The sequence below is a fragment of the Peromyscus californicus genome, unplaced genomic scaffold (genome assembly GCF_007827085.1).
Source record: "Peromyscus californicus insignis strain IS unplaced genomic scaffold, ASM782708v3 Scaffold_20__1_contigs__length_68692818, whole genome shotgun sequence".
In the NCBI taxonomy this organism is placed as follows: domain Eukaryota; kingdom Metazoa; phylum Chordata; class Mammalia; order Rodentia; family Cricetidae; genus Peromyscus; species Peromyscus californicus.
This window is the reverse complement of record NW_026294503.1, coordinates 7,348,558-7,363,160: the sequence shown is the minus strand read 5'-3', so window position 1 is coordinate 7,363,160 and position 14,603 is coordinate 7,348,558. Positions and strand designations below refer to the sequence as shown.

At 44.0% G+C, this 14,603-nt stretch overlaps 1 protein-coding gene across 1 annotated transcript in view; it reads left to right on the top strand.

Moving 5' to 3' along the window:
* Positions 1-14,603, top strand: part of Dpys (dihydropyrimidinase) — a 79,814-nt gene that overhangs the window by 27,991 nt on the left and 37,220 nt on the right. The window contains exons 5-7 of the mRNA XM_052747719.1: positions 4,638-4,794; positions 5,753-5,894; positions 8,186-8,328. Coding sequence (XP_052603679.1) covers positions 4,638-4,794; positions 5,753-5,894; positions 8,186-8,328 — 442 coding nt within the window. The remainder of the gene's footprint in view (positions 1-4,637; positions 4,795-5,752; positions 5,895-8,185; positions 8,329-14,603) is intronic.

The following is a 14,603-nucleotide window of genomic DNA, read 5'->3' as shown; positions in this document are numbered from 1 at the left end:
AGGATACAAATGTGCTGACGGTGCTGTGCTCTGGATTGGATTTCAAAACTGGATTGAGATCCTGTTAGTTCTTAAACCACTCACTGGGAGCTGGACTTTGTGGTGGGTCTGCTATTTGTTTGGTTGCTCGTTGTCTGAACTGGTTTTCCTACAGTATAAAGCTTCCTAGTTAAGCTTACTGATGTAGGACAGAGAGTTCTCACACAGAGGTTTGGGGGGATCCGCCACTTTCCAACTCCATCCTCCACATGGTCCTTTTGTTTTCAAAAGACCAAAGAGAGATGCACAAAAGGCCACATCCTCTCAAGCGGTCTTGCCCGTTACTGCTGAAGAGCAGTAAGCTGAATCTTGTCTCTTCTACACTTACAATGCACTGACCCTTGATGACCAGGGTTGGGAGGGTGGTGTGTGACTGAGTCCAGGGGGATCTGAATCCCACCTTGTCTCTTTTCTTCCTTGGTCTTGCACATCTGAATATCTCACTGTCTTTTAAATTTAGAAAAAAAGATCTACTTCAAAGCAGTTGAAACTGGCCATTTAAGAACATATCAAAAACTGGAATCATGTGGCTCTAAGGAAAACAGCACCTGTGGGGTGTGTAAACATCTTATGGCTACGATCACAAAATACTACCACCCTTTACAGAAGCAGCAAGGATCTGTTTTCCCAAAGTCCTGGAGATGAGCGGTCTGAGAGGAAAGAGCCAGTAGTGCCAGTGTCTTCTGAGATGTGGAGGAAGCCGTATCCCAGATCGTGTTCCAGGCCTGTCTCCTTGGCTCTATCAGGAGGTCTTTCTCCTCTGCTTTCAATGTGTTCCTTCTATTGGCCACTGTGTTCCAACCCCTTCTTCTTACATGACCCCCATCTTATTAGATCAGGCTCTACTCCAGTGGCCTCACTTCAACATCATTATCTTCATCTAGACCTTCCTATACTTGAGGACTTCAAGACTTGAATTCTGGTGTGCGGTTGCTTGAATGAGAATGGTCCCCATAGGCTTATGTGCTCTAATACTTGGGTCCCAGTTGGTGGAACTGTTTGGGAAGGATTAGAAGGTGTGGCCTTGTTGGAGGGGGTGTGTCACTGGAGACAGGCTTTGAGGTTTCAAGTGACCCATGCTGTTCCCAATACACTCTCTGCTTCCTGCCTGTGGCCAAGATGTCAGCTGTTCCTGCTGCCAGGCCTTTGTTCTGCCGTCATGGACTCTAACCCTCTGGAACCGTAAGCCCAATTAAACATCCTCTTCTATAAGGTCCCTTAGTCATGGTGTTTTATCACAGCAATGGAAATGTAAGTACTACACAGTGGGACACACAGTGCAATTTATAAACGTGAAGAGACCCCAGGCTTCCAGGGACATGCTAGATACTTTTGTATACATCATGCTGTTTGTTTTATTTTGCTGTTGTTTGTTTGTGTTTTGAGGTTTGTTTGTTTGTTTTTGTTTGTTTTTTAGCCTTCACAAGCATACCATACTAGAAACACATTGTAATCCCATTTCCTAGATAGGAAAACCAAGACAAAAAAACATCCACTCGTCCTCTGCATACTAAAATACACCACAGCAGGATTTGAACTCAAGTCTGCATAAACTGTGCTACCATCCTGCGTCTTGTGATTTTCTCCTCAAATATTTTCTTCGTTCTAAAGGAATAAGATTTTGAACCGATGCAACCCAGCAGAGCTCCACCCTATTACTTAGTAGGAAAGTTACTTTGAAAAGTGAAGCTGTTGTGAGACTTTGCAGTCAAAGCACAGCTGCGCTGCCTCCCCCTACCTTTTAACTTCCTCTTGTAGATCTCAGGCCGCCAGGCTCCATACGGGCAGGAGCATCCACTTCATCACTTCCCTCCCTTCAGGCTGCCTGGTGACTGAGAGTCCTCCTGGTCTAGCCTGCTTCTCGACTCAGAAATCTTTAGAGTCTCTCAGAGATGTAAAGGGCAGTTAAGAGGGAGATTGCAGTGTGATGACGGAGTCCTTTCAGTTTCGGTTTTGTGTCAAAGGGTAGAAAAAGACTACAGAGAATATCTATGGATGGGGAGCCTGCAGCCTAACAAGAAAGTTGCTAGAGAGGAAACTGATGATGGACATGTCTTTCAATCCCAAGAGTTACTGGAACACAATCAGAAGACAGACACAAGCGCTGCTCACAGCCACCTGCAAAGCAGAGCGAAGGAAACCAGGAAGGGAGAGCAGGCAGCTGCTTGGTCACATCTACAGATAGCTTGTGGTTGGCTGAAACTATTTAAAAATACATGCTCTTCGCCAGGGAATGGAGATGATGCTTCTCTTAGTAACAGTGGGTATGCTCTCATATCAGAGGAGGAAGGTTTTAATTCTGCCTATGTCACTGCCCACGAGTGTATCTCTGGCAAATCAATTGGTTTCACTGAGCATCAACGTCTTCATTTATCAAACCAGTGTGAGGTGTCGCTGTGAGGCCAAATGAGGTCATGTGCAAGAGTTTTGAAAGTTACACAGACTATCCCTAGGTTAGTGATTTCTCTTGCCTTATTATTAACTCAGATCTACCAGGACTTGTAATTAGGTTGGATTTTGTAGTTTGAGTCTCCAATTTTTGGACTACCAGACTTGTTGGTTTCCTTCTCCTTTATACTTCTTTCATGCGTTTTGGTCTTTTCCAACTTGTGGAGGGGAACAACGAGCCATTAGGAATTTTTATTTTTAATTTTTTTATGTTCATAAATATGTAATGGGAATAAAGATGAAAATAGACCCCTTAATGAAGAGCTTGTGTACACTAAAAAAGTAGCCTGTCACATTTGAAAGGAGCTTAGCCCTTCTGAGGAAATTACCTGTCATCTGCTTTTAGAGCAGCCTGGCAGACTCCCGACAGATACTGACATTTAATTTTTCCCGAGAGCTATTAAGATGGGAGACGCTTGGGAGCCGCACTCCCGTATCATCTCGATGTGCCAAGTGATTGAACAGAACATGTGACAAGGACCTCTCCTTGATGATGAAGCACCGTGGAAAATCCTGAGTTGGCACCTCATGGAGCGGTTGCAAATCAAGTCAGAGTCCCGTTGTCCAAGCAACTGGGAGAAGTGCTCTTGGGACAGCAAGTTCTCCTTGGAGTTGCAAACAGACCTTGTGTCTGTCTTGGTCCCTCGCAGTGGAGACTGACACCTCTTAGTTCTCTACACACGACTGCTCTTTATCCCGCGTGCCACTGAGAGATACTAAAGTTGTTCCTCTTTTCAGCAAGCAGGGTAGGGAGGACCTGGAGTGGTGTGGGGTTGTGTGTATCACGGAAGCAAAGTGTATCAGCAACGTTTCGGTTCCTGGGGGACCACTTGCACAGGCCCCGGTGTGGAACTCGGTTGCTTAAGAAGTCAAATTCCTAGGCTTCGGCAAGCCTGGCTTTTGCTGTCTCTCTATTTCCTGGGCTAACTGGAGGAAGAGGGTAGTTTAGAGGAGGGATGGATCTGTGAGATAATAGGGTGCTACATTTCCATTTAGAAGACTTGGGCAGCTGGTGGCCATCCACTGCGTGTGCTCTCTAAGGAAATCAGTTAATTTCAGCTATATATCTGGATTGTAACTAAAATTTAGCATCTGGTTAACCAGAGTGAGCTCATTTGGCATGCTAGAATCTCCTCACCATGCACTCTTTTTTTTTTGATTGCTTGCATGTGATGAGGTTGATGCCAGTGAATCTATTATTCTGACAAATGCTAATCAGATAGGAACCTGATTTTAAATTCAAATTCATTGTGCACTATTAAGTTTTCTAACATTGTGTGCTTTGGATGGCCTCATTTGCATGATTTTTTAAGTGTGCATTTCGGGCTACAATTTTATTATCTGAGTGTTCTTTTATTGAATATAAGTCTTCTGCTGAGAAAGTTCCTTGTGAGGATGTGAAAAGGTTATCAATTAATCTGCAGTGGAGATACACCCTGGTTGGAGTCTGTATGGCTATATTGGTGGTAGTTTGTCATCTAGCTACAAGGCATAGAAGTTGAGACCACTGACTCAGAATTCCTGGGTTCAAATCCTACCTCCTCCACTCCACCTATGTACCGTGTATATAAAGTAGCCGCAGAGAAATCATGTAATCCTGTAGCTTTATCTTTAATTCAAGGTAGTGAAAGCATTCACCCAGAGGATTCTCCGATTGCATTATCAATCACAAGCAGCCTCCAACATCTTCTGGGTTATGCCTCAATAACAGTGGGGCCCAAATAGGAGCGACTTACAACTAGAGGTTTGTTTCCTCTTCCCATTCATGTTCATGTCCATCGTGGGTTGGCTCTGTCTCCACTAGATAACCTCTTCGCTAGGTGGCACTCCAAGCATCATGACAAAGAAGAAAAAGACATAACAGAATCAAAGACGGTTTTAATAGCCTACGCTTGGAGGCAGAACATGCCATTCTTGATCAATCTAATTGATCAAAACAAAGCAAGTAGTCCACCTGATGTCAAGTGACTAGGAGGATGAACACAGTACATGTTCAGTAGTTGTCAGTCGTTAACTATTGAGTCCTGTTCACAAAACGATTGAGCTGTAGTACCATCCCCTACTGGGACAGAGAAGACGATCCGTGTGTTTGTCAGACGGTTTTCTTAAAAGTGCGTTAAGGGGCTCAGTCCTGCCTTTGGACATTCCAGGAAAGGTGGTCTATGGAGAACCCATTGCGGCAGGTCTTGGTACCGATGGCACACACTATTGGAGCAAAGAATGGCGCCATGCAGCCCACCATGTCATGGGACCTCCGCTGAGACCTGATCCTTCAACACCTGGCTTTCTCATGAATCTGTTGGCTAAGTAATAATTTTTCAGATGACGGTAAAGTATTTGGGCAAAAGATAATCCTTTCTAAGTCTCATCTTTGGGTGGAGGAAAGCTGGCCCTATACCTCCAGCTTCCACAGACCCTTCTGGTCCTCTGTTCTGTTTGACTCATGCTATCTGGGGAGCAGAAAACACTGGACTTACGATGTTTTAAGCTGATACAATCTAGAGACTACACTGTTGTATGGACAATAGCCCTTTCTAGTCATTCTGAACATTCTAGCATGTCCCATTCACATGTCCCCAGATTTGAGTTAATGGGGAGCTTTATTCAACAACAAAAAGTACTTATCCTTTTCTAACCTCCTTCCTCCTTCATACTTCTGTATCCCAGAGATTATTAATAACCCAAAGTGGTATTCAGCTGTTCTCAGCCAGTCTTACACCTGTGTTCAAACGGTATGGACGTCTGGACCTGCCTCCGTTGCCATAGATCACCATTATGACATCTTGCATGGCATTTTACTCGTAAAGAACTTCTACCTACATTGCTCCTGGTGACCCTGTTGTTAGTTAGCATTGTCGAGTCCATGCAACTATCAATTTCTGGGTGGGACAAGCTCACAGCTGTGAGCTCATCAGTCTTGGTGCAGAGTCTGGCATGCACCCTATAATCTCACAGACCCTTCCTTCCTCAAACTAGCCATCTTCCTCCAGCTAGCCTGGGAAATTGAAAAGCAGTTAAAAAACGGGCTTGCTGAGGATGCTGCACGGTAATCCTTAGGAGCATGTTCTTGAAAAGTGCTTCCTATGACAGACCCAGAAGAGAGGTGAGATGTGTACCCAGAAATTCTACTCACACCCTCTCCCACTGCTTGGGGTCCCGTGAAGGAGGCAGTCTGGTCAGAGGCTAAGAAACACCAAGGAGTTTCCCCCTACGTGTGCTACCTGCTAGGCTCCTCATCATTCTCTTTCTTTCTCATCCTTTACAGTGGCGATCTGAGCACCACAGGGAGTGATAACTGTACCTTCAACACATGCCAGAAAGCTCTTGGGAAAGACGACTTCACTAAGATTCCCAATGGGGTGAACGGTGTTGAGGACCGGATGTCGGTGATATGGGAGAAGGGCGTGGTGAGTTTCACAGGAGTGAGCCTGGTTCACTCAGGATCATGACCTTCATAGAAACACCTCCCCCCCAGAATAAACTGGGAATCACACAGTCACTATCAACTCCATCCCTTCCCTCCTCCAGGACGTTATCAGCAAACAAGCAGTTGATCTTTCCTCATAGTTTAGCTCAGAAAAGGTGTTACATCACTGTCACTGGGCAGAGAGACATTGGGGGCTAATTTACACTGGGTCCAGATAGGGTTATTCTTTGTGTCATTGATGTAAACATTTGAACTGATGAAGAATATATGAAGGATATTGAATTCACTGTCTGAAGTTATACAGATGATGAAGTCTATGGGCATAATGATTTATAAAACTAATAAATGAAGAATGAATAAAATGTTTTTTTTCCCAAGGATGGAGCAGAATCACACAGACAGGTGTTAGGTGCTAAGCCATCTATCCTTGTGACATGTGTAGTTATAAAGATCTATAGGAAAACTAGGTAGACTCCGGGTTCCCACTGTCACACTTTTCAAAGACCCCTCTCTTAGATGATACATTAATCATATTTCATGCTTGAGAATTCTCTTTGATGAGTTTCTCTGACATCTACTATCGTTTCTACTTCTCATTGTCCTAGTTAGAGTTTCTATTGCTGGGATGAAACACCATGACCAAAAGCAAGTTGGGAAGGAAAGGGTTTATTTGGCTTACAATTCCACATCATAGTCCATCACTGAAGGAAGTCAAACAGGGCAGGAACCTGGAGGCAGGAGCTGATGCAGATGCCGTGGAGGGGAGCTGTTTACAAGTGTGCTCATGATGGCTTGCTCAGTCTGCTTTTTTTTTAATAGAACCCAGGACCACCAGGCCAGAATGGCACCACCCACAATGGGCTGGGCCCTCCCTCATCAATCACTAATTAAGAAAACACCCTACATCCAGATCTAATGGAGGAATTTTCTCAGTTGAGGCTCCCTCCTTTCAGATAACTCTAGCTTGTGTCAAGTTGACATAAAACTAGTCAATGCACTCGTTATTCACTGAGTCCCATTGATTTTGTTTTCAGAATGCCTCCTCATTTCTGCATTCATGGATACCGTCTAATCGGAGGCTCACATTTTGTTTGGACCATTCGTATAGTCTCAAAGCTGCTTTCCTTATTCCCAGGGACCAATTTTTCCGGCTGTTCTAGCCTGGAGTTGCCGCTCATAACGAAGCTCTGTTCATGTTATTTCCTTCTCAAAAGCACTTCGGTGTTGTTCATGACCAAATGGCAGTATTGAAGCAATCAGTTTAGTGCCAGGGTCTTCAAAACCTCTCTCTAGTTCTAACTTCTGTTGACCCCCCTTTCTCCATCTACTCCTACCTCTAACATCCCTGATGACTCCCCCTCTTTCTCCTTGCTTAGATATTCTAGATTATAATCCAACTTTCCTCCTTAAACTTGTGTTGTTACAGTAAATATCTTTATAACAGCAGATTTTCATAATCCATTAGAGTTCCCATCATACATAAAGGTATAGTTACATACATCTTTAAATATGATCTTTAAAATAGTTGAGTATTTCCCTAACATGTATGAAACTGTATAATTTTCTGAAACAATAAGATGATTTACTTCTGGGATTATTAGAAATAATTAAATAAATCTTAGAAAAAGTCTTGCCATATACATATATAAGCCTTATAAGGGTTCTATATTAAAATTTCTTAAAATAGACTTTCTAACATTTCTGTTTCACATAAATTTAAATTGAACAAAATTGTACCTCTTATGCTTATCTTTTATCTTCTCAAGGCATTGTCACCTAATTTATAAGCATCATAACCTATTTTCTTTTGAGTATTTGGTATTTTATCTAATATTTACATGATCATCTCACAAATCTTAGGTCTGCAATAAATAAGGCAGATCATAAATATTGTAGGTGCTAGCAGAAATCTTTAAATGGGAATGGAAAATGGCGGTGTCAGTATTTACACCATTGTGTGTAGTAATCTTGGGTGATGGGGGTAGATGTTGAGGAAGTACAAGGTTTGTCTTTTAATGTGATGGGATTTTTGAAAAGTCATCTTCAGGCTTCTATGTGCCATCATCTTCATCAGTGATGATGCAGTTGGTTTATACTGAGCATGCACAGATGTAGCTCCTTGATGCAGGAAATGGGATACAGTTCTAGTTGGGTTAATAGAGATGTCTTTCTGTTTGGGTTAATAGATATAAGTCGTTCACTTTGATCCCCAGAGGAGGCTTAAGTGTCTGATCATCACAGCAAATGCATCTTCTTTGAATTGGTTTACAGCACAGTGGTAAAATGGATGAAAACAGATTTGTGGCAGTTACCAGCACAAATGCAGCCAAAATCTTTAATCTTTATCCAAAAAAAGGAAGGATAGCTGTCGGCTCAGATGCTGACATTGTGATCTGGGACCCAGAAGCCACAAGGTAAGTCTGAGATCCTGCATTACCTGGTTTTACCCTTGAAGAAAGGCACTAGCTTGCAAAGAAACTTTGCCTGGGCTGTTACCAGCCTTTGCTTAATAGGTGATTTATTTCGCTGTGCTCAGGGATTCTAAGCCTGTGCACAAGATAAAGGTTTTGATGTACAAATGTTTCTTTGTTTTTCTTGGCATGGAGGGTGCAAAAGCTGTGTAGAACTCACTGGGAATGGATATGTAGAGAAAACCAATATGAATTTGCCATTCCGGTGCCTGGCAAGTGCCTGAGTTCACACGGAGGGAACGTGCGGAGCCCTGAAGAAAATAAAAGGCTTAATTTGAAAAGAGCTGAATTGGAAACTCAAAATAATTACAGCCTTTTAAACACTTTTAGATAGAAAGATTCCAGCACAAAAGACATCACTTTTAGTTAGCCAAACTTTCCAGATGAGCTCAGACTCAGCCTGTCATTCCCAGAAAGCTTAAGCCCTTTGTTCTCAATTTCCGTAATTCTATGTTAATATTGTGGGTCCGACAAATTCCACCAAATCAAAAAGGCGTTTGATGGAGGTTGAGTTTCTGCTGAACTCTTCCTGTAGAACGTTGTCCCCAACAGTGCTTGCTTGCTCGTTTGTGCTTGTGCTGAACACTGGTAAGGAAGGCAATGCCACACACTTCAACATTTTGTGTGCACATGTGTACATACACGGGAATTTCATGGGCCTCTGTCTTCACTACATGGCATTTATGCAAGGTCTAGTATGTTTGTTTTTACCATAGTTATCAAAAGTGCACAGTTTCTGGGAAGCGGTATTGTTACAGAGCTTCAACAGAAGTGCCCTTGGGCCACCTTCTGGGAAAAAGATGGCCATTTGGAATTTGGAACATGAAGGAAGCTACTATGGCTGAGAGCCTAGAAACAAGCCCCAGATGGTCTTTTTGTGGTTGGCACTATCCTCAGGACACTCATTGTTCCTACCTAGGGACCAGGTCATGGGATTGGCAGGCCATGGTCACAGCAGGTAGCCTTTGGCCAACACTCCAGCATTGCACCTTGCTGCTTTCAAATTCATGCAAAGCAGTAAAAAGCTGTGTGAGAACCTTAGGTCAGGAAACACCCTGAGATAACAGCCAGTCACAACCCAGGGCCTTTGCTGCTGTGTTAACACAGATTTACATTTAAAGAGCCAATACCTGATACAGCTACGGGTAGACAAGCTTTCCACTAGTCTGGGAATGGAGTGGGAAAACATTGCTTGTCTTTCTGGACTCTGGATGACCTGGGCTGGCTGCAGGTTGGAGAACTCCTGATTCTGTAAGCTCTGCAGGGGCTGCTACTGCCCAGCAGTGGTCTGCAATTTAGGCCATTGCTCCAAGGCTGGAACCAGGTAGGTCTTTTGAAATACCTTGTGGCTTATGAAGATCACAAGGTTTAATTAGAAAACCCAGAAATTCTCAACGTTCTTCTCTGATGGAAGGACTATGTGAAGAGTGATGATTCCCGTTTGAGTCATCAGGATGATAATTAGCAGTAGTTTGTGCAAGTCAGTGGGGCCAAAGATACTTTGATGTCTAAGACCAAGAATGGTGATGAGAAAACTGTGAACAGTGTGTGAGGTTCACCTGCAGGCTGTGAGCCCACGGCTTTGACTTACACACCTGTGTTTAATACTTCATTCTTCATGTTCTAGTTCTTTTATCCAATGGAGGGGGGCAGTTTAATGCTGTTCTGTGTTTTTCTGTGTCAGAGTGGAAGGAAAATAAAGATGTTCTGTTGAGCTATGAAACTCTCCGATCTGCTTCCTAACCCCACAGAGAGCACCAAGAGGCCACTTCCATACCTCTTCTCCTTCCTCTTCTCCTCCTCCTCCTCCTTCTTCTTCTTTTGTTGAGGGTGGGGGGATTGAGACATGGTTTCTCTATGCAGCCCTGGCTGTCCTAGAACTCGCTTTATAGACCAGGCTGGCCTTGAACTCACAGAGATCCGCCTGCCTCTGCCTCCCAAATGCTGGGATTAAAGGCGTCCGCCATCACAGTCTAGTCCTCTATGGCTCTTCTTTTTACCTTTTTTTTTTTTTTATTTTTGCAAGCCATTCCATTTTTTTTATTGAAAATAGATTTAGATTTCTCCGTATTATATATTCTAATTATGGTTTCCTCTCCCAGATCCCCCATTCCCCACACACCTAAATCCACACCCTTTTCTCTCAGGCTCTCATTAGAATCCCCACAGGCGTCTAAAAATAATAATAATAAATTAAGATAAAATAAAAACAAAGAAGCTGGAGTAGTGTGAAGCAAACAAACTACCAGGAGAAAAGGAGCCCCCCCATGTGAATTATGCATGTGGGGGGACCCAAGGCTGTCCAGACCAGGGCTCAACACCTGAGGGAAAACCCACTGGGCAGATGGGGGAAAGTCATTCACACCCAGGCGTTGCATCCACATAGAGAGTTTATTATAATAGAGAGATGAAGAGAAAGATAGGAAAGAGGGAGAGAAGAGACGCCTCAGGTGCACACCTCCTGGGAGTGGAGAGAGAGAGTGGATGAGAGGGAGGAAGGGGAGGGGTTTTTCCTTTAGATCAGGACCAGGACGTAAGGAGGGCTCAAGGGGTGAGGTTTCAAGGGGCTGATCAAAATATTAACACCTTCTCACCTCCAAAAAAGCACAAGAAACACAAAGATGCAGAGACACATTCACACACACACATAAAACCCATAAAAACACAATGCTGGAGGCCATAATATATGTACAAAAGACCTGGAAGGGGAAAAAGGGAAGGAAGGAGGGAGGGAGGAAGGGAGGATGAAAGGAGGGAAGAAAAAGAAAGGAGACATCCAGACAAAGAATTACGAAACAAGGAACCTCTAAAATGCCAATGAATTTGTTCTGAGTTGTTGGGGCCCCTCTTTTTTAAGCCTCCACCTGGGTGACTCCAGCAGGGCCGGAGTTGAGAGTCCTTGGCTGTTTGAGTTCTGTGGATCACATCAGCTCCGGTACAAAGTGTTGTCTTCCTCAGACAACTGGACAAAGAGAAATGACCGGAATGCAAGGCTGTGACTAATTCTCTCGCTTTCTTTTCCACATTTTGCTGCTTGGAGGGTATTTATAGGCTGTGATTATGTCCCCTGAGTCATGCCTTAGGCTATACAGATTTAAATCACTTTCTCCCAAGCTCCAGTTGCTAACCTCTGTAACCCTCTTGTCTCTCCTCTTCCAGTCACTTGCTTCAGCACGGTGCATAATGATCCAGATGTGTGGCTATTTTTTTTTTATCGTCTATATGTTACTTACTTCATTTCCCTCTGCTCAGTCTAAGAATGACTAATTTAAGGTCAAACTCACAGGTGTCTTTCTGTACTACATAGGTGTTTATTCATAACCGGCTAGGCATATCTATTCAGGTGCTCGTCTTCCCTGCTTGTTCTTTACCATTTTTTTTGCGTAACAACTGCTCTTTATATAATAATGACGAAAGAAAGCTAAATATCTAAAATCTTTCTTGGTGAATGAATATATGTATTCAGCCTTTAATTTTGAGTGCTACGTCTTCATTAGTATAGCATGTATCCTTTAGCACGACCAAGAACTCTCATGCTTTCGATCCAGGTCTGCTCATCATGAATACCCCAGGGCCAGAAATAGTGAAAACCAGCACAGGCCTGTGCGACTGGCACTAGAGCTGAGGTCCAGCAAGGGCCACTTAAAGTCTCTGCAGAGCTCAGTGGCAGAGAGCTTGCTGAAGTTCTGGGCTCCATCCCCGACACCCTGCACACCACATAAAGAACAGAGGAAAGTAGGTCATTGTATGTCTGCTCCTCTTTTACCAAACAAGGTAACTAAATATGACTACGTCTACCACAAGATTACCATGAACAAACATATGTAAACGTATTTGGTAAGCTAAGATCGCCCTTATAGGGTGCCTGTTTTATGTAGGAATCCGCAGGTTCAAGTCCCAGCACTGCATAAACCAGATGTGATGTCACACACCTGTAATTCCAGAACTTGGGAGATGGAGACAGGAGAATCAGAAACTCAAGGTCGTCTTGGGATATATAATGAGTTTAAAATCAGCCTGCTAAAAAACGAGGGGGGAGGGAGGGGTGCAATTAGCATACGTTGTTATTGTGACCTTACCCATTTCTACTTTGGCTGTGATTTACTTTGCCCAGTATTTCGGCTAATTTGCCTGTGTTGACCAAGCAGCCAGGTGAACCAAGGGATTCGATTGTACTGATCCCCACATCCTCTCAGAAACCTACAGAACTTCTCATTTTCTCTGCCTCTGCTATCCGATCGCAGGTAGAAAAATACCATCAAGCTAATGAACGAGCTGAGTCCTCTTTGGAACTTGACATTTTAAATCCGTACCATTTTTCTCTAATTCATCATAATAATATTTTGCACTTACATGAAATTTGTAGAGTGTGGAGAAAAGTGAGAGGGGGTTGTTGAGGGGGAGGCTTCATGGGATGAAGGATTAGATGAACATTTAAACAATGAGAAAGAGTTTTTCATAGTTCGCATTTAAAGGGAGAAACCACGCTGTGTATCTGGGTCGATGACAACACCCGCTTTCTCTATTCTTGGCCTGCTTATTGTGAGAAAGGTACTCAGTTGGGCTCTCTGTTCCAACCAGAGTTTATGCAGATGACCTCAACTGGAATATTTCTAATGCACCACAGTATTTTTAGCCTCTCTGCACTCATCATCCACAGCTTTCTCCTGTCCTTCAAGGTAGAGAATGGTCACCATCGTCGCTGCCTACCTCTCCCCACCCTGCACACTGAATCCTAGTGATCCTGGACACCTGCTCACAATGCTGCACCATGGTCTTGCATCACTTTCTGAACCTTTGCTATATCCTTGAGGTGTAGGTGCATTTTTAAAAAGGAATAGGGAGTCACAGTGATGGTGGAGAGGACCCCTCTGGACCCCCCCAGCTCTTCTCTACTACTATTACCTGACAGAATGAAATGGTTGTCACAGTTGATGAGCTGATACTGGTTCTTAGAACCTGTTCTTCATTCAGGCTTGCTTAGCACTTACCCAGCATCCATTTCTGCTCCGGAATCTCACCCAGGATCCCATGCTACTTTTACTCCACGTGTGTCCTGAGGCTGGTCTGAGGTGTGGCAGTTTCCCCCTTCATTTCTCATTGCTTTGCCGTTTTTGAGGAATGATGCTCAAGTATCTTGGAGAATGTCTCTCTATTGTGTTTTTTCCTCCCGATGTTTTACCCTTACTATCTCAGGTTTGGGGAGAGAATAATTCAAAAGCCAAGTCTTCCTTTCCATAAGCCATAAAGAGTAAATGAGGTGATGTGATGCCACAAGGCCGGGGCTGAGCTGGGGTTCCTGGCTGAGGCGGTCTTTGCCAAGTTTCCCTAGAGTCCTGCTCCAGCGTCCTCTGTATTGTTCCTTAGGAGAGAAAGTTGCTGCACGCAACCCCAGCTTAGAGAGTGAGGTGTTGTGCTCTAGACTTCTGTTTGAATGGATACTTCAAAACCAAGGCTTGGTCCAGCTCAGCCCAGAGTAGAATCTCAGTGAAAGCTGCTGAGCGAAGCGGAAGACGGTGGTAGCCTTCCACACTGCCCAGGGGGCTGCTGTGATGAGGCAGTGGCTCTAGGGACCCTGGGAAGATTGCCTTCAGCAACAGCTGTGGCCTGGAGGAAGTCAGGGGTAGCATCCCTCACTTGGGCTCTTAACTTACTAAAGAATGAAGGGATGCAGACAAATACCAGTAAAAATAAGGTTTTCTAAGTGCAGAAGGGTGACCCATTTTACCCTTTCGTTCTCTTGAAGCAACCTTTTGACTTTCGTGTTGAGAGCGGTTTGTTCAGCAGAAGTAGATGGGCTTGAAGCCGACTGCTTTTGTGTGCTCACAAATTCACTCTGAGCCATTTCCCCTTGGGAGTCAGGCTCCGAGAGCCGAGGATGTACAGGGTCAGTCCGTGGAGAGGACATATAAAATGGAATATTCTCAGTCTCAGAAAAGAAGTGCTTAGGATATCGTATGAGAGGCAAAAGTGTGATGTCATAGAAGTTCAAAGCATAGAGATCCTGTGTGAGAGCAGATAGGGGCGTAACATCACATGACATAAGAGTGGGTAAGCCATCCGTCCTGAGAGTCAAGACTGAAATAGAAGCAAAGTAAACTGAGGCACCCAGGGAGGAGTCCGGAGTGAAACCATTAAAGCTGAGGACTGTCTGAGAGAGAAGGCCATCCAGGCTGCAGAGAAAGGGAAGGTGAGGCTGTCTCAGACTGCCTCCAGTT